At 40.3% G+C, this 23,864-nt stretch overlaps 1 protein-coding gene across 3 annotated transcripts in view; it reads right to left on the bottom strand.

Moving 5' to 3' along the window:
• The window catches only part of afap1l1a (actin filament associated protein 1 like 1a), a 211,746-nt gene that overhangs the window by 75,083 nt on the left and 112,799 nt on the right, over positions 1-23,864 (bottom strand). For all 3 annotated transcript variants that reach the window (XM_043703824.2, XM_087995440.1, XM_043703823.2), the window contains exons 3-5: positions 16,256-16,339; positions 3,064-3,158; positions 1,717-1,828 (exon numbers count right to left, since the gene is read on the bottom strand). In XM_043703824.2, the coding sequence (XP_043559759.2) occupies positions 1,717-1,828; positions 3,064-3,158; positions 16,256-16,339 (291 nt within the window). The remainder of the gene's footprint in view (positions 1-1,716; positions 1,829-3,063; positions 3,159-16,255; positions 16,340-23,864) is intronic.

Genomic DNA, 23,864 nt, shown 5'->3' with positions numbered 1-23,864 from the left:
TTTCAATAGGGTTCTGCCGATTCCCTGCGGAAAGATTCCATCGGTAGTCCAAGTGATTGCTTTATTTCAGATACAAATGTTTAAATGTTGTCATAAGCAGGCATTTGAGTCGCAATTGTATTTCAAGCAGTACAATGTAATGAACACAATCGTTTTTAAATACTGTGTATAAAAAAAATTAAAGGAAATATCACTACATTGTGACAATCCCTGGAATAGACAAAATGCAAATATTTTTGTGATTTATTTACATATACAAGTAGATTCTATCCTAGCTGTGCAGTGAAATAGCAAAGCTTCAGTGAATATTTCAGGCCATCTTACTAAATTTATTATTTTATAAGATGGCATTAAATTTGTAGTCTAGTCTTATAACTTGATTGACAAAAATTCAATTAACGGTGTGGAATCCAGATTATAGTTACAATTCCAAAAATGACCATCTGTTCAGCACAAGATTATTTTGACAACCAGGGACATCACAATGTGAAAGCAAACCTTTCAGAGAAGAATTCTAATCAAATACAGATTGAAGTGTACTGAGACTGCAAAATGGGGTCCTGAGAAAGTAGTATTCACTGGTTTATTTAGTACATTGTTGACATTACAATATTTTATTAACAACATAAATACTTAATGGTGATGATGTAATTCTGGACTGAAGATGAGCTTAGCTGTTTCTGCATTTAAACCTTGCTGACCTGAGACTTGTACTGCAAACCTTCTGGAAGCACTAGAGGTTTTTGCTGACTGTCTGCTTTCTACTCCAACCACACAGCTCTGGCTGAACAACTAGATGGTATCAGCTGCTGAGTCGGTAAAATCTTACCCTTCATTTGTAGTCAAGTACATAAACTGGAATTAAAGATTTCAACATAAATAAAGAAAATTATACAATATAAACAACTATTCACCCCTCCTGATTTCAGAGTATATTTGTTTCGTTGGACTTTTCTCTTTGACTGCACAGAGAATATTACAAGTACCATGACTGGTTTAGGTAACAATTCACAGATGTAGACTGTTGCTTGGAATCTGATCTTTTTTTTTGTTTTATTCATTTATAGATATGGGCATCACTGGCAACAGCAGAATTTATTATTGATTCCTAATTGCCTTTATGTAGTTGTTGGTGAGCCACCTTCTTACCTGCCACTGAATACCTTGTTAAGCCATTTCAGAGGAATGCTAAGAGACAATCATATTGTCACGAGTCACACATATGCTAAACTGAATAAGACTGCCTGATTTCCTTCCGTCAATGACAGTAGTAAACCAGATGGGTTTTTACAACAATTCAGTACTTTTCTGGTCACTAATATTGATTCAACTTCTTAATTCTAATTAATTATTTAATTAATTGAATTCAAATTCTACAGTTGCCATTGGAGGACTTGAAGTCATGTCCCTGGCAAATAATTCCAGTCTTCTGGATTAGTCCAGCAAAATCATCATTAAATACCCACATTAATTTGATTGCACTGACAACCAGAAGTAAAGTCCAGTTACCTTGATCAAATGAGGCTTGAAAGCTGAAAGGAAACTAGGATTAGCGTAACAATCCTTTACCCATGGTTCCGTTTGGAACCAGCATACCTTGTGCAATGTTTTCACAGATTGCTCATCATTTAAGTGATTTAGTAAGAAAACAAATGGTGATTCTGTCATTACAAGATAGATTCACATGATTCCTCCTCAAATGACCAAGACACTTACTGCGAGAGGTGAAGTACTCAGGAACCTTTCCTGGGCTTAATGGTACAGCTTCTTCATAATAATCTTCAGGTGGTGGTGTTGTGGGTAGAGGAGGTGGTGTATCAGACATTCCCTGAATAAGAGAAATTTATTTCACAAATCAGAATTTCAGTACTACCAATTACATCTCGCAAAGTCTCATAAACACTGATAAACGACGAAATAATCAGCTTCAATAATGCTGGTTGAAAAAAATGATTTTCACTTATGTCACACTTCACCACCACCAGATACCTAATTTTCTAGCCAATGAAGTGCTCTTTAAAGTGTGGTCCCTGTTATAATGTAGGACATATGGCAACTAATTTGCATTTAGCAAATTCCCGTGAACAATAATTGAGACATTGACCACATAATCTGGTTTTTGTGATTAAGGAAAACTATGGACCGGTTCAATGGGGATACCCTCCCTGCTTTTCTTTAAAACAGTGCCATGAGATCTTTTCTATCAGAAAGCAAGTAGATGGGCCTTCTTTTACACTTCATCCAAAAGGTAGCACCTCCTACTGATCAATGGTCTGTCAATACTACACTGGAGTGACAGCCTTGATTCTTACGAACATAATGGGATTCGAACTTGGAACCTTGCAATGTGGGGACAATTGTGCCCCTGAGTAACAACATACATACCAGTCAAGACAGAGAAATCTCCTGCTTTTCCTTGAATCTTGCTATTCCATTTTTTTTGAGAAGGCATACTTACCGCCAGTTAAATATTTCATTCAGAAGTCCTTCACATTTTGGTTAAATCTGGTCAAGTTTAGCTGTCAGTTAAATTGTGTGGTTGACATATTGAATAAGAACTGAATCCAAAGTTCAACTTAAGTCTTAAAGTCTAATATAATAAAAAAAGTTCAACTTTTGTTTTGGTTGTCCTTCATTTAAACTTTATTCAAGGCTTTTTTTAAAAAAGAAAATGATATTGTTTTCTGAGTTGTCAGATATTTATGGACTATATTTTGCGCATGACATTTATGCAGAACTCAACTGTGACAGGACTCCCTAACTATGGGGACAAATTGCATTGTTGATTCTTCAGTACATAATTGTCTAATGACAACTCTACTTTTTATTAATTACATTGCCCAAAAGAAATTAACCTCAATCAAAAATATCATTAAAATGGTAACTTCTACAGTTAGCAATTGAACAAGAATGATTTGAGGAAGTAAAAGGATTTGCTACAGTCAACATATTAAAGATTAGAAGTATTTATTGATTTGATTTGTCAAAAAGAAAATAATGGCTCCTTTCCTATACTGATTATTTTAGCAGCATTTAGGAAGGGCCCAAACACACTCAACTCACTGATTTGGAATGGGGAGCTTCCTGGGAAGGCATCTGAATCTGGTTTCCATCCTTATGTTCCTCCTGCATGTCTTTAAGGTCACATAGTTCACAATCTGCATTTAAACAAGCAAGGTTTATAATGTAACTGTTCTAAAAATAGCACAAAATTGTTCACGAGCAATTAGTGCATCGAGTGATTAGTGTTTTTTGCATTTTCTGTGTAGCTCATGTGTCACAGGAGGCAGCACGATAAGAGGTTCATTACCGTTAATTAAGCTGCTGATAGTGACTGATTCCTGAGTGCTGGCAGTGCTCAAGAGAGGAAATAAATTTTACAAAGTGTGTTTTCTTCACAATACTCATTGTTGGTAACAAGCACTCTTTTCCATAGAACTTTATTATTACAATTGCCATACACATTCTTCTTGTGTGAGATCTCCTGTGCTGGATATATAAGACTTCAGAGTCACAGACAATCCATCTCAATTGTCAGATCGCCAAAAGGTAATTTGATTTGATTAGTACTTTTTTTTTAAAAAAAGACTAATATCCCATAATATCATAGCAATGTTGGCAGCAATATCAGGAATTTCTTTGTAAACACAGTAATCAATGTATGGAATGGACTTCTTGATGAAACAGTGCAGAGAAATGCCTGGAATCGTTTAAGAAATTTTGTAAAATGATATTATATTGAGGAGCCTGAAATGTGTTGCTGCTTCAATATTCTGTAATAATCCAAACAATCTTTCATATCATTCACAATCTGTGAACTGAAGAGAGCTGTACTTGTTTGTATAGTTTTAGGAGTCTCCAAACCCAACCCAGAAACTACCATCACAAACATTTGATTTTCATTTTGGCAGGCTGGATTTTACAGTAGTTGTGGCAGGTAATTCTGGAATTAACCCAAGATGGTAGTAGAGCAATGTGGTTACAAGGCCTGCCTCAGAGTGCTGGCACTTCCTTTAAGAAATGAGAGAAATAATGAAATCTGCAGCTTTCACAATTGATCACCAACACACTACCCCTATGCTTTTTATACAATGCATTCATGCAATGTGGGTGTTGCTGGTTGGCCAGCATTTATTGCCCATCCCAAGTGACCCTTGAGAAAGTGATGGTGAGCTGCCTTCTTGAACCGCTATAGTGTGTATGATGTATGTTGACCCACAGTGCCCTTAGGAAGGGAATTCCAGGATTTTGAGCCAGTGACACAGTGGAACAGCGAAACATTTCCAACCTGGATGGTGAATGGCTTAGAGGGGAATTTGCAGGCGATGATGTTCCCATGTATCTGATGTCCTTGTCTTTCTAAATGGTAATGATTATGGATTTGAAAGGTGCTATTTAAGGAGATTTGGTGAATTTCTGCCATGAATCTTCCAAAGGTAGACACTACTGCCACTGAGCATTAGTAGTAGAGGGAATGAAGTTTTGTTAATGTAGTGCCAATCAAGTGGGTTGCTTTGTCTTGGAAGATGACAAGCTTTGAGTGGTTTTTGGTTTGCATTCATCTAGGCAAATGGGGAGTATTCCATCACACTCCTAACTTGTGCCTTGTGGAGAGGCTTTCGCTAATCAGAAGGTGATTTACTTGCTGCAGTTTTCTTAAATTCTGACCTTCCAATCATTGTATTTATATGATAAGTCCAGTTCAGTTTCTGATCAATGGTAACCCCAGGATGTTGACAGTGATGGATTCGATGTTGGTGATGCATTGAATACCAAAGAGCAGTGGTTAGATTCTCTCTTATTGGAGATGTTAACTGGCTAGCACTTGTGCAGCACAAACATTACTTGCCACTTGTCAGCTCAAACCTGGAAATTATCTAAGTTTTGATGTATTTGAATATGGACTGCTTCACTTTTGAGGAGTTGAGAATGGTGCTGAACATTGATAGTCACACAGTGAACGTCCCTACCTCTGACCTTACAATGGATAGATGTTCATAAATGAAGCTGATTGGACCCAGACAATACCCTGTGGAGGACCTCCAAAAAACACAACCACCTTCCTTTGTTCTAGGTATGACTCTAACCAGTTTAGTTTTCCCCATGCTTCCTACTGATTTCAGTTTTGCTAGGGCTCCCTGAGGCCACACTCTGTCAAATGCAGCATTGATGTCAAGGGTAGTCACTCTCATCTCACCTCTGAATTCAACTTTTTTTGCCTGTGTTTGAACCAAAAATGTAATGAGATCAGGTTAGAGTAACCTTGATAGAATCTGGATCAATGGTGCTGGAAGAGCACAGCAATTCAGGCAGCATCGAGGAGCTTCAGCAAAATCGACGTTTCAGGCAAAAGCCCTTCATCAGGAAAGATAGAGCTCAAACTGGGCATCACTCAGCAGGTTATTGCTGAGCAGATGATGCTTGATAGTACGGTTGATGACACCTTCCTTCACTTTATTGATGATCGAGAGTAGACTGATGGGTGGTAATTGGCGGGGTTGGATTTATCCTGCTTTTAGTGTATAGGACACACCTGGATAATTGCCCATGTTGTCAGATAGATAGCAGTGTTGGCGCTATACTAGAAGAGCTTGGCAAGGGATGTGGGCAAGTTCTGGAGCATGAGTATTTAGCAGTATTGCAGAAATACTGGCAGTGCTCATAGCCTTTGCAATATCCAGTGTGACTAGCTGTTCTTTGATATCAATTAACTGAAGGTTGGCATCTGTGATGTGGGGATCTCTGGATCATTCACTTAGCATTTCTGACTGAAGACTGTTGCAAAGGCTTCAGTCTTATCTTTTGTATTGATGTGGTAGGCTTCCCAGCAGCTCCATTCATGTAAACTCATGCCAAGTGGTTAGCACGGTGGCTCAGAGGTTAGCATTATTGCCTCACAGTCAGGGACCCAGGTTCGATTCCCAACTTGGGCAACTGCTTGTGTGGAGTTTGCACATTCTCCCCGTGTCTGTGTGGGTTTCCTCCAGGTGTTCCGGTTTCCTCACACAGTCCAAAGATGTGCAGGTCAGGTGAATTGGCCATGCTAAACTGCCCATAGTGTTCGGTGCATTAGTCAGGGGTAAATATTTGGTAGGGGGATGGGTCTTTGGAGGGTCGGTGTGGATTTGTAGGGAATCTAATCTAATTCATATGCTCCCCATATATTCTCCATGTAAGTTCTGCCTGAACATCTTATTGGATTTGGTGTAATATTTTGTTTCACAAAGCAGAGTCAGGAGTGTAACTGAAAAAAGGTCCAGTTCAGCCTCTCGCAATTGCCAGGATTAAAAGATGGAACTAGTGCTTCAAGACTAGAATTAGTGCCTGAGGCCAAAGACAATGGCTTTGAACTTGCCAATACTATTAGGAAAATGTCTGCTCATCCAGTTCTAGATGGCAGATGACCAATCTAATAAGTAAGAGTCAGTGAAAGGACCAAGAAAGGCATTGGTGTGTAGAGCTGGGCATCCTTTATGTAAATGTCGATGCTGATGTATTTTTGATATTATTGCCAGCACCATAAATATGAGAAACAGGCCATCACCGGTAGACCCTTAGAGATAGCAGAGTGCAAAAAGACTGGTGTGAGAGTGGGAGAGACGTCATAGAAGATAATTCTCTGGGTATGACTGTATAGCAAAGAATGGAATCTGATGAGTGATGTCCAAACTGGCTAATGGAGCAGAATTTGTGAATAATCATGTTAAATGCTGCAGACTAGTCAAGGACGTTGAAGGAGATAGTGTCCATGGTAACCTATCACAGCAGCTTGGATTTTGGAGGTGACAGGGACTTGGGAGAGAATGACGATTAGAAGGATCTCCTTTTTGAAGGAGATTAATGATGATGATTAATTTGAAGCGAGATAGACAACATTAGAGAAGAATTACAACAGTTACCAGATATCCTAACCTAATCTGGTCCCATTTGCCAGCACTTGGCCCATATCCCTCTCAGCGAAAGTGAGGACAGCAGATGCTGGAGATTAGAGTTGAGAGTATGGTGCTGGAAAAGCGCAGCAGGTCAGGCAGCATTCCTCAGATGCTGCCTGACCTGCTGTGCATTTCCAGCACCACACTCTCGACCCATATCCCTCTAAACCCTTGCTATTCATTTAACCATCCAGATACCTATTAAATGCTGTAATTTTATCAGCCTCCACCACTTCCTCTGGCAGCTCATTCCGTACACGCATCATCTTCTGTGTGAAGAAGTTGCCCTTTAGTGCCTTTTCTGTCTTTATCCACTCACCCTAAACCTATGCCATTTAACTCTGGATTCCCCCCACCCCAGAGAAAATATCTTGTCTATTTATTCTATCCATGCCCCTCCTGATTTTATAAATCTCTATAAAGTCACCCCTCAGCCTCCAATGCTCCAGGGAAAACAGCCCCAGCCTGTTCAGCCTCTCCCTATAGCTCAAGTCCTCCAACCCTAACAACATAATCACATGATGTGATCTATATGGACTTCAGTAAGGCTTTTGACAAGGTTCCCCATGGGAGACTGGTTAGCAAGGTTAGACCACATGGAATACAGGGAGAACTAGCCATTTGGATATACAACTGGCTCGAAGGTAGAAGACAGAGTGTTGTGGTGGACGGTTGCTTTTCAGACCAGAAGCCTGTGACCAGTGGTGTGCCACAAGGATCGGTGCTGGGTCCACTGCTTTTTATCATTTATGTAAATGATTTGGATGTGAAAATAGGAGGTATAGTTAGTAAATTTGCAGACTACACCAAAATTGGAGGTATAGTGGACAGTGAAGAAGGTTACCTCAGAGTCCCAAAAGGATCTTGATCAGAAGGGCCAATAGGCTGAAGAGTGATAGATGGAGTTTAATTTAGATAAAGATGAGCTGCTGCATTTTGGAAAAGCAAATCAGAGCAGGACTTACACACCTAATGGTAAGGTCCTGGGGAGTATTGCTGAACAAAGAGATCTTGGAGTGCAGATTCATAATTCCTTGACAGTAGAGTTGCAGGAAGATAGGATAGTGAAGAAGGCGTTTGGTATGCTTTCCTTTATTGGTCAGAGCATTGGGAGGTCATGTTGTGGCTATACAAGACATTGGTTACGCCATTTTGGAATATTGCTTGCAAATTCTGATCTCCTTCCTATCGGAAGAATGTTGTGAAACTTGAAAGGCTTCAGAGAAGATTTACAAGGAAGTTGCTAGGTTTGGAGGATTTGAGCTAAGTGGGGAGGTTTGAATAGGCTGGGACTGTTTTCTCTGTAGCCCTCTGGGGCTGAGGGGTGACCTTATAGAAGTTTATAAAATTATGAGAGGCATGGATAGGATAAATAGACAAAGACTTTTCCCTGGGGTCGGGGAATAAACAGAACTACAGGGCACAGGTTTAGGGTAAGAGAGTAAAGATATAAAAGGGACCTAAGGGGCAACTTTTTCCACAGAGGGTGGTGCTTGTATGGAATGAGCTACCAGAGGAAGTGGTGGAGTCTGGTACAATTATAGCATTAAAAGGCATCTGGATGGGTATATGAGTAGGAAAGATTTTGAGGGATATGGGCCAAGTGCTGGCAAATGGGACTAGATTAGGTTAGGATATCTGGTCAGCATAGACGAGTTGGTCTGAAGGATGTGGTTCCGTGATGTATACCTCTATGACTCTAAATAGAGAGTCAAACGAACTGCAGATGCTGTAAAATGAAAACAAAAATTGCTGGAAAAGTTCAGCATCTGTGGAAATAAATCTGGGTTAACATTTTAGGTTGGGTGACCCTTTCTCAGAACTCAATTACAATAATGTAGCTAACGGACTTAAAGAGGGCATGAAGGTACATAGGAAATAGTTCACTATTCAAATCGGTGTAGAGGGGTTATCCTGAACAAGCTGAATCAATCTTCACGCCAAACAAGTCCTTGAGCTTATCATTCATTGCTTGAGGAGATAGATGGGTGGTAGGAGGAAAAAATTAAGACTACTTGCAATGGCATAAAGATGTTGGAGGTAACCTTTGCATTCTAGAATGATGCTGAATCTTAAGCAGTTTGGCAGGACACAACAGGATCCAAGAATGTTTTTGTTGTCCATCTGATCTGACAAAGAGTGTTGAAATCAATTTCCAACAACAAAATTTCAAATCCACATTCCTTGGACATATGGGAACAAGAGGAAAGGCCATACCAAAACAATGAACAGGTTGAGAGGAAGTAATGGATTTCATATAGATAAGGGAAAATGTGGAAGTGAGGGTATATTTAAAAGATTGCCAGCTGAAGAAATATTATGGTGAATAAAGATGCAAAGGCTAGCTGGTTGGGATTTAGAAAATGCAAGGCTGATAACAGAGAAAGTCGACTAAGGATGTAATAGAGGAAGTTGTAGAGTCTGTTAAAGAGATGGTTAGAGATGTCCTTACCATTGATGACACAGTTATAATAGCAAGACCCCAGTAGAAGCATCATAATCATTTGAGGAGGCTGAAAAATAACCTGAGTGCTTTACACAAAGTTGTATCAATCTGGAACAGGGATCTGTGATATTTAAGAGTGCTTTTCATAACCAGACATCTCGAATCACTTTACAAACAAGCATTTGCTTGACATGTCACCACTATTATGTGGAAACATATTGGCAATTTCCCCCTCAAATTCCCTGACCAAATAATCTGTTTGATGTGGATTGAGGGCTAAATATTGGTCAGGAGATTAGAGATAACTCCAGCTCTTTTTCAAAAGAGTGTCATGGGATTCTTTTTCAACAACAGTTGAAAAATTCAGCCTCGGTTTAACCTCTCTTTAAATAAAAGAACATTCCACAGTGCATTGCACCCTCAAGAAAACATTGCCGTGTCAGCCTCGATATTTGTGCCCCTGAGGTGGAACTTGAACTGAAGAGGCAAGAATGCAACAAATAGTGAGTCACAGTTGACATATCATAATGGTGAAGTATTTTAGATTGACTTAGTTCTTTTCATCCTGAAAACCTCCAATAACTTTGGTGCCAAGTGTTCAGAATAGCCAATATAATATTTGAAACTTTGGGTGAAAAGGAAAATGCAGCGTGTACTTAATGAACTATTTGTATAACTCACGCAAGATAGCTCACCAATGTGAGTGAAAATAGTATACCCACATGCTTATGTTATTATACAATGCAAAGCCCTGTCTATGAAACTAAGAAAATTTACTTACCATTGTTGCTCACTCAGTGAGAACTAAAAGAGTTAAGTGATTTGTTTCTAGCTCCATCTTACCAAATGTTTGCACAGTACAGAGCGACCTCCGTATCTGCGGAATCATTTTCCGCAGTTTCAGTTACCCACGGTTTGCCACAGCCCGAACACATTATGGGGAACCTTCCGGAACCAGGGACTAGGAGGCTGCTGGGAAGGTAAATTTTCCATTTAAATGAATGGGTTCGTTCCTATCTGTGGTTTTGGGCTTCCACAGTAGGTCTTGGAACATAACCCCTGTGGGTATGGGGGGATTATTGTACATCTTGTTTTTAAATTGACTTATAGAATGTGGATACCACTGGCTCAGCCTGCATTTATTGCCCATCTCCAGTAACCCTTGAGTGGTGTTGGGCCACTGAAGTCCAGAAAACTGATCATGTACATGTGTAAAGGTCAAGACTATTCTGCTCATATCACAGGAAAGTATATTGAAAAAAAAAAATCACATTTATCTGGACCATCTGTACTGTAAGGCATTCTTGCCTACTCTCTCATGATGAGGGATAACCCTGTTTGTGGAACAGGATTACCTACACTTTTCATATTCCTTGCAGTAAACTCCATTCCTATTTCTGACATGCATAAGTCAAGAGCTCAATTCTTCAATCTGCTGAGCACGATATACAATAATTGCAAATAGAAGAGCCTTGGTAGAAGCTCAAATAAAAATAAAATATTGCAGATGATGAAGACCTGAAATAAAAACAAAAGTGCTGAAAAAATTCAGCATGTATAGACAGATAACTTGGTCATAATAGTTTGTCCTGATATTGGTCTTTTTATAAGGTTATTATGTCCTTGAGATTTTTTTTTCCAGAGGGAGGTAATTGGCCAGGCTCCAACTAGGCTGGGTTTGAAAGCTTTATTGGGGCTCTTTCTGTTTATACCTAACAGATAATGCTTCAGACAGAAAGCTTGCAAGTCTTTAAAAAAAACTGGTATAAACAAGGTGGCGTGGCCAGCTCTCTAGCTGCACAGGTCAGTTCAGTCCAGTCGGGGGTTAGTTGAATTAGAGTCACAGTTGAAACTGGAAGCCCTCTCCATCCTCCAGCCCTTCTGACTTTGTGACCTGTAAGATTTTTGTGTCATTTTTACTCTTTGTCCTAAGGGGTCTGTTTATGAGGATTGTTGCAAGTATTTTTAAAACAGCATCATTAGGTCGGGATAGTCTGTCAGGTTTTGGGACAGGAGGAGTTATCCGGTATTCTAATTTCTGTTCTTTGTAGTTCATTCCGTAATTTTGTAAATAAATTCTGTTTGTTTAAAACTTGTCAATCAGATCAGCTAATTCACTCTGGGAATGTCCGCTATACGCTTACCTGAAACAAATAGCAAAGTTACAGTCTGGGCTACCCGTTTAAAAACGTTTTGAGGGGTCAGGCCTGGTCCATAACAAGTTGGAAGAAATTCAGAGATTTTTAACAGCTTATGAATGACAGGTAAGCAAAATACTTTGTAGGTCAGGCAGTATTAACATTGCAATCTATAGATTGATAATTAATTAATCTATTAATTATCAATCTGTAGATTGCAATCTGTTGAGAAGACTTTTTTAAAAATATCTTGTAAATGTGTAAATTTAAATCAACTCCATTTGTGTGAATCCCATTATCAGCTTCAACATATCCTGAATAAACGTCATTGTTATGCAAGAATTACTTTTCTCATTAATCAGCAGCCATTCAAACTATTCCCTCAAATTATTTGGTTTTCTTTTAAACAGGAATCTGTAGTTTACAGCTCATTCATTCTCTAAACATAAATGTTGTGCTGAAATTCTTCCTCAAAAGGTTAAGCTTTCAATCAATGCCTCTGGCAACACCGAATTTGTGTCATGATATACAGGTCAATGAATGCAATTTGATCATATCTCATTATTTTCAGTCCAGGAACTGAATGATTGAAGCACTGGACTTTGTTCAGGTTCATAATTCCTTGAAAGTGGAGTTGCAGGTAGATAGGATAATGAAGGCAGCGTTTGGTATGCTTTCCTTTATTGGTCAGACCATTGAGTATCAGAGTTGGGAGGTCATGTTGCAGCTGTACAGGACATTGGTGAGGCCACTGTTGAAATATTGCATGAAATTCTGGTTTCCTTTGTGTTGGAAGGATGTTGTAAAACTTGAAAGGGTTCAGAAAAGATTTACAAAGGTGTTGCCAGAGTTGGAGGATTTGATGCATAGGGAGAGGCTGAATAGGCTGGGACTGTTTTCCCTGGTGCGTCGGAGGCTGAGGGGTGACCTTATAGAGGTTTAAAAAATCATGAGGGGCATGGATAGGATAAATAGACAAGATATTTTCCATAGGGTGGGGGAGTCCGGAACTAGAGGGCATAGGATTAGAGTGAGAAGGGAAAGAGAAACAAAGGGGCCGAATGGAGCAACTGTTTCACACAGAGGGTGGTGTGCGTATGGAATGAGCTGCCAGAGGAAGTGCTGGAGTCTGGTACAATTATAGCACTTAAAAGGCATCTTACGGGAATATGAAGAGGAAGGGTTTAGAGGGATATAGGCCAAGTGCTGACAAATGGGACTAGATTAGGTTAGGATATGTTTGGCATGGACGAGTTGGACCAAAGGGTCTTTTTCCATGCTGTACATCTCTTATGACTCTATGACTAAAAGCTTGGATGACTGACGTTTTAAACTGGAGATGAATATTTCAGATGAAAGATAAGAGGAAACTGATCTTTTCAAACTCTTTATTTAAGTATTTCTTGTTACTTTGGTCAACGTCATTAAGCAGTCACTTTTTGGTGTCATCAGCCATAATGGTTACATATTTGTCTCCATAATTTCCTTTAATAGCTTGACCACACAGGGCTTTTATGAAATATGAGAACCTGCAATTACAGATATTCAGTTTTCTATTCCACATATAATATAGCCATTGCTGGTCTTTTGAGGAAAGACCACTCACTAAGGATTTACAGACAAAGTACCACAGACTATATAAATAAATAGACCAATTCTTTCCTTCATATCTGACAGCTATATGATGTTCAGTATTAGCAATGAAAATCGACTAATGATAATCTCTGTATATTTGACCTTTCACATCTTAATAATTCTCATTTACATGTTTATACAATCAGTTAACTATTATGTTGACTTAATACTGTGAATTATCTAAGTGATAATCCCAAAAAAAGGCTTGTTAGTTTCGAAATGACTCAAAGATTACAGCAGGGTGAGCTGCTAATATTTTTGCTATCTTCACTGATGAGTTGATTTGACCTATTCTTGACTATGAAGCATGAGCCAGAATCTTAAACCCTGAAAATTGGATAGTTTCATTCGATGCTTTTACTCCCAATTTGATTTCCATCCAAAATGTTATTAATTATCATACAACTTGCTTCAAACCAAAACTACTCAATTCATCTATAATCAAAAATAGTTCTGTGGGTTGTATTGACCAAAAGGAATAGCCACTTAAGAGTCATATAATGTATAAAAACTAAATTATAGTGGAGAAAGGGAAGAAGAAATTATAAGCAGATATCAAACAGTGTAATTGAAGAAATAAAAACTATTCTGAGGAAGAGGGTCACTGGACCTGAAATGTTAACTCTGATTTCTCTCCACAGAGCCTGCCTGACTTGCTGAGCTTTTCCAGAAATTTTGTTTGAGAGTGTAATTAAAGAGTTGATGCTGAACATTTGATCAGTAAGCAAGTGACCCATGGTTATTTGGCTGTGTATTGTCATTTAAAATCAAGTGGAATATAAGCTGACTGCAGAATATTTAGATAGTTGTGCTCTTGAAATAAGTCATCTGAATTACCCATAAGGAACTTCTTGTTTTTATATCTCATTCTCTCTACAATAGGATGCTCATCATGTATTTTCCTTTATTAATTCTCAGGATGTGAGCTTTACTAGCTAGTGTCTTATGCCCATCCATAATTGCCCTTGAGAAGATGGTGGGGATTAGTCTTCTTGAACTATTGCAGTCCAGGGTGGATGGATACACCCTATATTGCTGTCTTTATGAATTTTGATGCAAAGACAGTGAAGGAAAAAGTGGCAATAAGATTCCAAGTCAAAGTTGTGTGTAGCTTGGAGGGAACTTGCAGGTGTCGGTGTTCCCATATATCTGCTGCCTATGCTTTGAGATGGTAGAGGTCATGGGTTGGAAGATTATGAAGGAGGTTTGGGGGATCTGGTTGTAGGTTTGCTCACTGAGCCTGAAGGTTTGCTTTCAGATGTTTCATCACCATACCAGGTAACAACTTCAGTAAGCCTCCAGATGAAGCACTGGCGGCATAGCCTGCTTTCTATTTATGTGTTTAGGTTTCCTTGGGTTGGTGATGTCATTTTCTGAGGTGATGTCATTTCCTGATTTTTTTCTCAGTGAGTGGTAAATCAATGTGTTTGTTGATAGAGTTCTGTTTGGAGTGCTAACTTCTAGGAATTCTCATGCGTGTCTGTGTTTGGCAGTTTTGGGGAGTTGCTGTTGTGCATCTTGCTGCCACTGTGCATTGTTGGTAGAAAGACTAAATGTTTAAGTGATTGATAGGATATTCTCTAGTTTGGGGAGATGCTTCTGTGGCCATCAGTGTGACTGCTTGGTATTATGATCCTAAATGTCACAGAACAGCTTCAGGATATTTTTATTGGGTAGAGTGAACAATCAGAGATTGTGATCTACAATGGGACAAATGATATTGGCAAGGGGATGGATGTGGTCATGCAATCAGAATTCAGGGAATAAGCAGAAAATTAGCAACATCATAAAGTCAACTCCAAATTAAAACCCAGTGCCACATGCAAGCGAATATAGAAATAGAAGATAAGACAGATGCATGTGAGACTGGAACGATAGAACGGGAGGGTAGGCTTCAGTTTCTGGGACTGTTGAGGGAAGTTGGCACTTGTACAAGCCAGAGGGTTGCACCTAAACAAATTTGGAATTGAGTTCCTTACAGGGCATTTTCCTAGTGCTGTTGGGAGAATATAAACTCCTGGCATAGGATCCAGGAGAAAATATTAGACAGGAATATCAGGGAGTAATATGGTAATACAAGGAGTTTGAAAAGATTAGGAAGGGAAAAAAGAGGGTGGTGTGCTACCTTTGGTTATGGACAGCAATGGAGAAAGAATATTGCTCAGAGCATTCAAACTCAGAATTAATTTGGCTAAAGCTATGGAACAAACAAGGTATAATTACATTGCTTGATGCAATATATTAATGACCCAATAACAAGAAAATTACAGAGGGATGCAAACATCATAGTGTAGTTGTACTGGGGAAATTTAATTACTCAAACATAGACTAGGGTACTGATAGTTTAGCGTGCAATGAGCAACAAGCAATTTTAGTTTGTATTCAGGGATATGATAAACTCTTGGCATTTAAGTTTGATAAGGCAACATGTCTGGATGAGGTGCATATGAAAATATTTAAGGAAATGAGACTGAAAATTGCAGAGGCACCGATAATCATCTTCCAATCTTCACAGCAGTTTAGAGAGGTGCTGAAGGACTAGTGAATTGCAAACATTATGCCATTGTTCAAGAAAGCTTATAGGAATAAGCATAGCCATTACAGAGCAGTCAGTTTAATATGAGTAGCAAGAAGATTTCTTGAAACAATGTTTCGAATTGGATTACTAGTTACTTGAAAAATACAGTTATTGTGGACAGCCATATTGGATTTATGAAGAAAAAATCATGTCAGATTTGCTGGTGTTTTTGAAGAGCATGGTGCTGTAAAAACACAGCAGGTCAGGCAGCATCCAAAGAGCAGGAGAGTCTATGTTTCAGACATAAGCCCTTCATCAAGAATTGGGCGTCTGCCCGAAACATCGGCTCTCCTGCTCCTTGGATGCAGCATGACTAGCAGTGCTTTTCCAGCGCCACACTTTGAGTCATACAAAGTATTTGCTGAGTTTATATTTCCCAATAATAAGAACTGGCTTGAAAAGATTCTCGTAGGCTCCTTAAGTAACGACACCACAGCAGTAGAAGCTTGGAAATAGAACTTTATAACTGTAGTAATTTACAATTAGTCCTGTAGTTAATCTTTATTATAGAAAAAAATAGACATACCAAAATCCTCGAATAAGGATTCTACAAAGCTTGTCCCATTCCGACAATCTGACGTGTTCATATACATATAATTAGTTTCAGAAACTGTGGAAAGAGAAATGGTAAAATTTAATTATGACAAAGTCAGAAATTAAGTGATCTGACACTGAAACTTCAACTTCTACACGTCTGTTAGTTGATCAACTTTTACAAGTAGTAATCTGAACAGAAAATGCTGTGTAGTATCCCAAGCTAAACCATTCCATGTAATACACTGCCATCGTCCAATGTTTATTTTCTAGGAAGTCCCACTTAGCTATGCCTGGTTAGGGAGAAGGTCATTTCATATTAAAGAATCTTACAAAAAAATCTACTACAACTCTGACACAGTCTTCAGGCAAAAACAGAGAACTCAAATTCCTGGCATGTCCTGGGACTCCCCTCACAATCACAGAGTGGGACAGACCATAAACACTAGGCTCAGCATTTCTTTTAAATGTTTAAAGGCTGTGGCTATCTAGGTGATGGGAGTACACTAGTGATCTGCCATGGAAAACCAAAAGTCACAGGACCCAGTATATGCTATATAAAAAGAGTGCAAACAGGGCACAGAAGGCAGTTCCAATGTACCAGGGTGGTGAGAAGCTGGTTCCAAAGGTGGCTTGAGACAGCTGAAGAGGGATCCAGCAGTTTTGAAAACTGTAACCAGGAAAATAAATCACTGAACATTGTACCCAGGAGTGAGAAAGGGAGATAATGAGAAGGATCCAGAAGTTCTAAAAGTAATCAAAAGACAAGAAACAAAAGAAATCACAAAAAGTGAGCAGAGCTAGAAGTAAAGGAGAAATCTCCTGATCTTATTGAATGACTGACATAGGAACCAAGGAAGAAGTACCAGGCAATGAATTGGTGACTGTAAGCATGGCTATGTGCACACCCCAGGGACCTGGAGTTTAGCGAAGGAGTAGGTATTAGATCCAGATGATGAAACTGAATCTCCAGGAGGTGAGCAAGTGTGCAGGCTCTCCATGTCAAAGTGACATCATGAAGCAAAATCTTGGGTGGTGAGTAAAATCCTTGTGAAGAAAGATCTGAGTGTCAACAAGACTTTCATGACTCACTGTGTACTGACTCTGGGTAAGTTGCTAACAAATCTATGGATATCTAATTTCATCACTTGTAAATTATTTCTGATTTCATGCTAATATTGGAGTGTAATAGAGATATTGAGAGGTATTTTACCTTTTGACTTGGTGTAGTAGTGATTATGTTTGGTTCAAAGCCCATTGATTCTCTAGCTTTACTCTATTAATAAAGGATTTGGGATTTTCAAACTTCATCCATTTTAAACAGACATGACGTGGAGGTGCTGGTGTTAGACTGAGGTGGACAACATCAGAAGTCACACAATACTAAGTTATAGGCCAACAAGTTTATTTGAAATCACAAGCTTTCGGTGGTGAAGTTTAGCAGGTGAAGTTGGTTATCACCTGATGAAGAAACAGTACTCCAAAAGCTTATGATTTCAATTAAACCTATTGCAGTTTAACCTGGTGTCATGTGACGTTTGAGCTATTTTAAATAGGATAGTTAATAAGATAGCCCTAACCAGGCTTCAAGAAATTGGTCTAAGATCATAACACACATAAATCAATCTCAAATTTCTGATGAAAACAATTAAAACTGGTGGAACAGCTAGATGGGAAAGGGTTAAAACATTTCAAGTTCATGTAAACTTTGGTGTAAATTTGACCTGAATTCACAGCTTCTCTTAATTTGTACCCATCTAATCTCAGTTCAGGGGAGTTTTCTTTCCTAGTAACTAACGTCCATTTAATATTCTTACTTAGTTTCATCAACTTCCCATCAGAATTCCAAAAGAATCACACTCCCAATACACTGGTATTTGACATCAGGTTCCGTTTAATTTTAAGTTACTAATATGGAAACAGGTGTCACTGTTTTATTCTTATTGAAAAAGAAAATATATTTCATATACTCTTCCAGTGAGCATCTGGTCATAGAGTTCTACAGCACTGAAACAGGCCCGTTTGTTCAAATCTTCCATGCCAACCAGATATCCTAAATTAATCTAGTCCCATTTGCCAGCATTTGACCCATAGCCCTCTAAATCCTTTCTATTCATATATCCATCCAGCTGCCTTTTAAATGTTGTAAGTATACCAGCCTCTACCACTTTTTCTGGCAGCTCATTCCATACACGCACCACCCTCCGCATGAAAAGGTTGTTTCTGTGCATGAAAATCTATCAGCCATTATCTTATTACATCTGGTAATCAACAATTGTTGACATTTCATATTCATTTCTTCTCCAAATGTATTTAGTGTTGTAAGTAGTAAAATTAAGGATAAATTACCATAATCTTATAAGGTCATAGGGCTGCTCTGTCATTAGAGAGAGATGACTAGTGATGGTTTAACCTGAATCTGGATTAGTGGTGCTGGAAAAGCACAGCAGTTCAGGCAGCATCCGAGGAGCAGTAAAATCGATGTTTCGGGCAAAAGCCCTTCATCAGGAATACAGGCAGAGTGCCTAAAGGGTGGAGAGATAAATGAGAGGAGGGTGGGGAGAAAGTAGCATAGAGTACAATAGGTGAGTGGATGTGGGGATGAAGGTGATAGGTCGGGGGGGAGGAGGGTGGGGGAAAGTAGCAAAGAGTACAATGGGTGGATGGGGGTGGGATGAAGGTGATGGGTCAGAGAGGAGGGTGGAGTGGATAGGTGGAAAAGAAGATAGGCCGGTAGGAAAGGTCATGGGGACAGTGCTGAGCTGGAAGTTTGGAACTGGGGTGAGGTGGGGGAAGGGGAAATGAGGAAACTGTTGAAGTCCACATTGATGCCCTGGGGTTAAAGTGTTCCGAGGAGGAAGATGAGGCGTTCTTCCTCCAGGCATCGGGTGGTGAGGGAGCGGCAGTGAAGGAGGCCCACGACCTCCATGCCCTCAGCAGAGTGGGAGGGGGAGTTGAAATGTTGGGCCACAGGGCGGTGTGGTTGACTGGTGCGTGTGTCCCAGAGATGTTCCCTAAAGTGTTCTGCTAGGAGACGTCCAGTCTCCCCAATGTAAAGGAGACTGCATCGGGAGCAACGGATACAATAAATGATATTGGTGGATGTGCAGGTAAAACTTTGATGGATGTGAAGGCTCCTTTAGGGCCTTGGATGGAGGTGAGGGAGGAGGTGTGGGCGCAGGTTTTGCAATTCCTGCAGTGGCAGGGGAAGGTGCCAGGATGGGAGGGTGGGATGTTAGGGGGCATGGACCTGACCAGGTAGTCACGAAGGGAACGATCTTTGCGGAAGGCGGAAAGGAGTGGGGAGGGAAATATATCCCTGGTGGTGGGGTCCGTTTGGAGGTGGTGGAAATGTTGGCGGATGATTTGGATTATGCAAAGGTTGGTAGCGTGGAAAGTGAGCACCAGGGGGGGTTCTGTCCTTGTTACGGTTGAAGGGGTGGGGTCTGAGGGCGGAGGTCGAGATGTGGACGAGATGCGTTTTAGGGCATCTTTAACCACATGGGAAGGGAAATTGTGGTCTCTAAAGAAGGAGGCCATCTGGTGTGTTCTGTGGTGGAACTGGTCCTCCTGGGAGCAGATATGGTGGAGGAGGAATTGGGAATACGGATGGCATTCTTGCAGGAGGTAGGGTGGGAAGAGGTCTAATCCAGGTAGCTGTGGGAGTTGGTGGGTTTGTAAAAAATGTCGGTCATCATTAATGAGATGGAGAGGTCCAGGAATGGGAGGGAGGTGTCAGAGATGGTCCAGGTAAATTTAAGGTCAGGGTGGAATGTGTTGGTGAAGTTGATGAATTGCTCAACCTCCTCACGACAGCATGAGGTGGCGCCAATGCAGTCATCAATGTAGCGGAGGAAGAGGTGGGGAGTGGTGCTGGTGTAATTACGGAAGATGGACTGTTCTACATAGCCAACAAAGAGACAGGCATAGCTGGGGTCCATACGGGTGCAAGTGGGAGGATTTGAAGGAGAAATTGTTAAGGGTGAGGACCAGTTCGGCCAAACGAATGAGTGTGTCAGTGGAAGGGTATTGTTGGGGATGTCGGAAAAGAAAGAAATGGAGGGCTTGGTGGCTCTGGTCATGGCGGATGGAGGTGTAGAGGGACTGGATATCCATGGTGAAGATGAGGTGTTGAGGGCCGGGGAAACGGAAGTCTTGGAGGAGGTGGAGGGCATGGGTGGTGTCTCAAACGTATGTGGGGAGTTCCTGGACTAAGGGTGATAGGACAGTGTCGAGGTAGGTAGAAATTAGTTCAATGGGGCAGGAGCATGCTGAGACAATTGGTTGGCCAGGGTGGTCAGGCTTGTGGATCTTGGGAAGGAGGTAGAACCGGACAGTGCGGGGTTCCTGGACTACGAAGTTGGAAGCTGTGGGTGGGAGATCTCCTGAGGTGATGAGGTTCTGTATGGTCTGGGAGATGATGGTTTGGTGATGCGGGGTGGGGTCATGGTCAAGGGGGTGGTAGGAGGAGGTATCCTCGAGTTGGAATCTGGCTTCAGCAGTGTAGAGGTCAGTGCGCCAGACTACCACTGCGCCCCCTTTATCCACTGGCTTGATGGTGAGGTCGGGATTGGAGCAGTGGGAGTGGAGGGCTGCGAGTTGTGAGGGTGAGAGGTTGGAGTGGGGGAGGGGGATAGACAGGTTCAGGCAATTAATGTCCTGGCGGCAGTTGGAAATGAAGAGGTCGAGGGCGGGTAATAGGCCAGCATGCGGTGTCTAGTTGGAGGCGAGCGAAGGGGTCCTCGGAAGGTGAGCGGGAGTCCTGATTGTGAAAGTAAGCTCGGAGGCGGCTGAACCTGAAGGTCACCATGCCTCAGGCAAGGGGAGAGGTTGAGAAGGAGCGTCCTTCCTGGTAACCTTAGCTAGTGCTATAGGATAATCATACTTCAATCATTGGGCTAAATTTTCAATCAATTTTCAATTGACCTTGAAGAAAGATTTAGAAATTTTTGTGGCGCAGGTTTCCATTTTCCAAATGTCACTTCATTTCTCGTGTCAAATCAAGGGGATGTAATCAGGCAGAATAAGCAACTAATCACAATTAAATATTCCAACAGCTAAAAGAACTTTAAAAAACACATACAATGAAAATTTCTAATTTTAATTTTAAGGTTTACAGATAACAAAATAAATATTTGGGACATACCTGTGGGATTAAATTAGAAGATAAAAAATGTTCATGTTATGAAAAAGTAATATTTTTTAAATTAATGGAATTTCTTATCACAATAAAAGAAATTAACATTCAGCAAATATTAAATGACACTTTCAGAACAAGTAAGGGTGTTTAGCAGTAATCGTGAACTTTGTATGTCATTAAAATAAGATGCAACCTTTTAATTGATTCTTATAGCAAAACTTAAGAATATAAATATGGGCTATTGTCAATTGTGGATTTCCAACTGATTGCAGATTAAAGGATGGGGAAATTCAGGAAGGGGAATCTCAAAAGTGCATCCTTTTGAGAAGAAAAGCATCACTGGTAACAACTTCTGGTTTTCTGCGTTTAACTGCACATGTTCAGGTTCAGAGAAAAGTGTCAGTTTCAGAGGAATATCAACAGAACACAAAGCTTGCTATCGTTAAAGTCTGTGTCTTTAAAACATAAAGTTCTAAGATAACATTTATTTTGTGAAATATTTCAATTATTCTTTTTCAAAGACTTTATTTGTTCCAGGTAATACTCACCCAAGGCAATTACCCACAACTATCACCACCCACTTCACATTCAATAACAAAACCTACAAACAAGTCAATGGAACATCCATGGGATCACCAGTATCAGGTCTTATCATGGTAATGCAGAGACTTGAACAAGTTGCCCTCCCATCTATCCAACCTAAACTGTGGGTCTGCGACGTGGATGACACTTTTGTCGTCACAAAATGGAACAAATTAGAGAAAACATACAACACCGTCAATAATATCCTGACAGGCTTAAAATTCACAAAGGAGGAGGAGAACAACAACAGACTCCTATTCCTAGAAGTGACAGTTGAACATACAGTTAACGGAGAGGTTCAAACCCGTGGCAACAGAAAAACAACAAACACAGACCAAATACTTAACTTCAGAAGCAATCATCCCAACACCCACAAACAGAGCTGCATCAAGACATTATTTCAACAAATTACATCACATTGCAGCACCCAAGAACTACAAACAGCAGAAGAAAAATAATCTATAACAACATTTTCAAGAAAAATGAGTACCCAATAAATACAATCTTCCGATTCCTCAGAAACAAACCCAAACAAGTAGACACAACGCAACCAAAAACTATAGCCACATTACCTTACATCAAAGACATATCAGAAATGAATTCCAGACTACTCAGACCCCTTGGCATCATGGTAGCCCTCAAATCTACCAACACAGAAACAGCAGCTAATGAATATAAAGGATCCATTAGATAGTACCAGCAAAACTAACATTGTTTACAAAACACCATGCTAGAACGGGCGGCACGGTGGCACAGTGGTTAGCACTGCTGCCTCACAGCGCCAGAGACCCAGGTTCAATTCCCGCCTCAGGCGACTGACTGTGTGGAGTTTGCACGTTCTCCCCGTGTCTGCGTGGGTTTCCTCCAGGTGCTCCGGTTTCCTCCCACATCACAAAGATGTGCAGGGTCAGGTGAATTGGCCATACTAAATTGCCCGTAGTGCTAGGCAAGGGGTAAATGTAGGGGTATGGGTGGGTTTCGCTTCGGCGGGTCGGTGTGGACTTGTTGGGCCGAAGGGCCTGTTTCCACACTGTAATCTAATCTAAAAACTGTAAAAAACACTACATCTGACAAACAAGCAGGACACTTGCCACTAGGATACACAAACACCAACTAGCCACCAAAAGACATGACCCACTATCACTAGTTTCCAAACATACAGACAAGAGAAGGACACCACTTTGACTGGGACAATACACACATCCTAGGACATGAGAATTCTTAGAGACATGGTATTCTAACCAGAACTTCATTAATAAACACATCGACTTAGATCTCATCTATCTTCCCTTGAAAAAAAGAACTGGAAATGACATCACCCACCTTAAGAAATCAAGACCTATAAATAGAGAGGTGGGACATACCACCAGCGCTTCACCGGAGACTCTCACTGATGATGTTACTTAGTCCTGGTGACGAAATAACTGAGAACAAACCTTCCAGCTCAGCGAGCTAACTTACATAATTATCATCAACCTGAGCTACAAATCTTCTCAAAAATCACTAACTCTCACATAATATTACACAGCTCAGAAGATGCTTTGAAAATATAACTTACATTGAAAAGGTAAACTGCAAACCTAGAAATGCAATATTACATTTTAAGTGGGCATATTGTGCGAATTACTGAGCTGCCAAATAAGTATGATTGAATTCCACATGCTGACATAAATTATTGTAAACCCATCTGAGTGATTATGGTTTTGTAAATGAAGCAGTCCCTGAAATTTTTCTGACATAAGTTAAACGTGGTTGACATAAATCTCACTTCAGGAGTTAGCTGAAATTCACAATAATCCTGAAGCAGCACAACATTGTCAAATCGCTGCAGAACTTCAGAGCTGTAAAACCATTTGGCTCATTGTATCTGGAAATTGTT

This window comes from Chiloscyllium plagiosum, unplaced genomic scaffold (assembly GCF_037043375.1).
Source record: "Chiloscyllium plagiosum isolate Xiang-an unplaced genomic scaffold, Cpla_swu_hap1 HiC_scaffold_16, whole genome shotgun sequence".
NCBI classification, from domain to species: domain Eukaryota; kingdom Metazoa; phylum Chordata; class Chondrichthyes; order Orectolobiformes; family Hemiscylliidae; genus Chiloscyllium; species Chiloscyllium plagiosum.
Note: the sequence above shows the minus strand (reverse complement) of the source record. Positions and strands in the feature narration are given on the sequence as shown.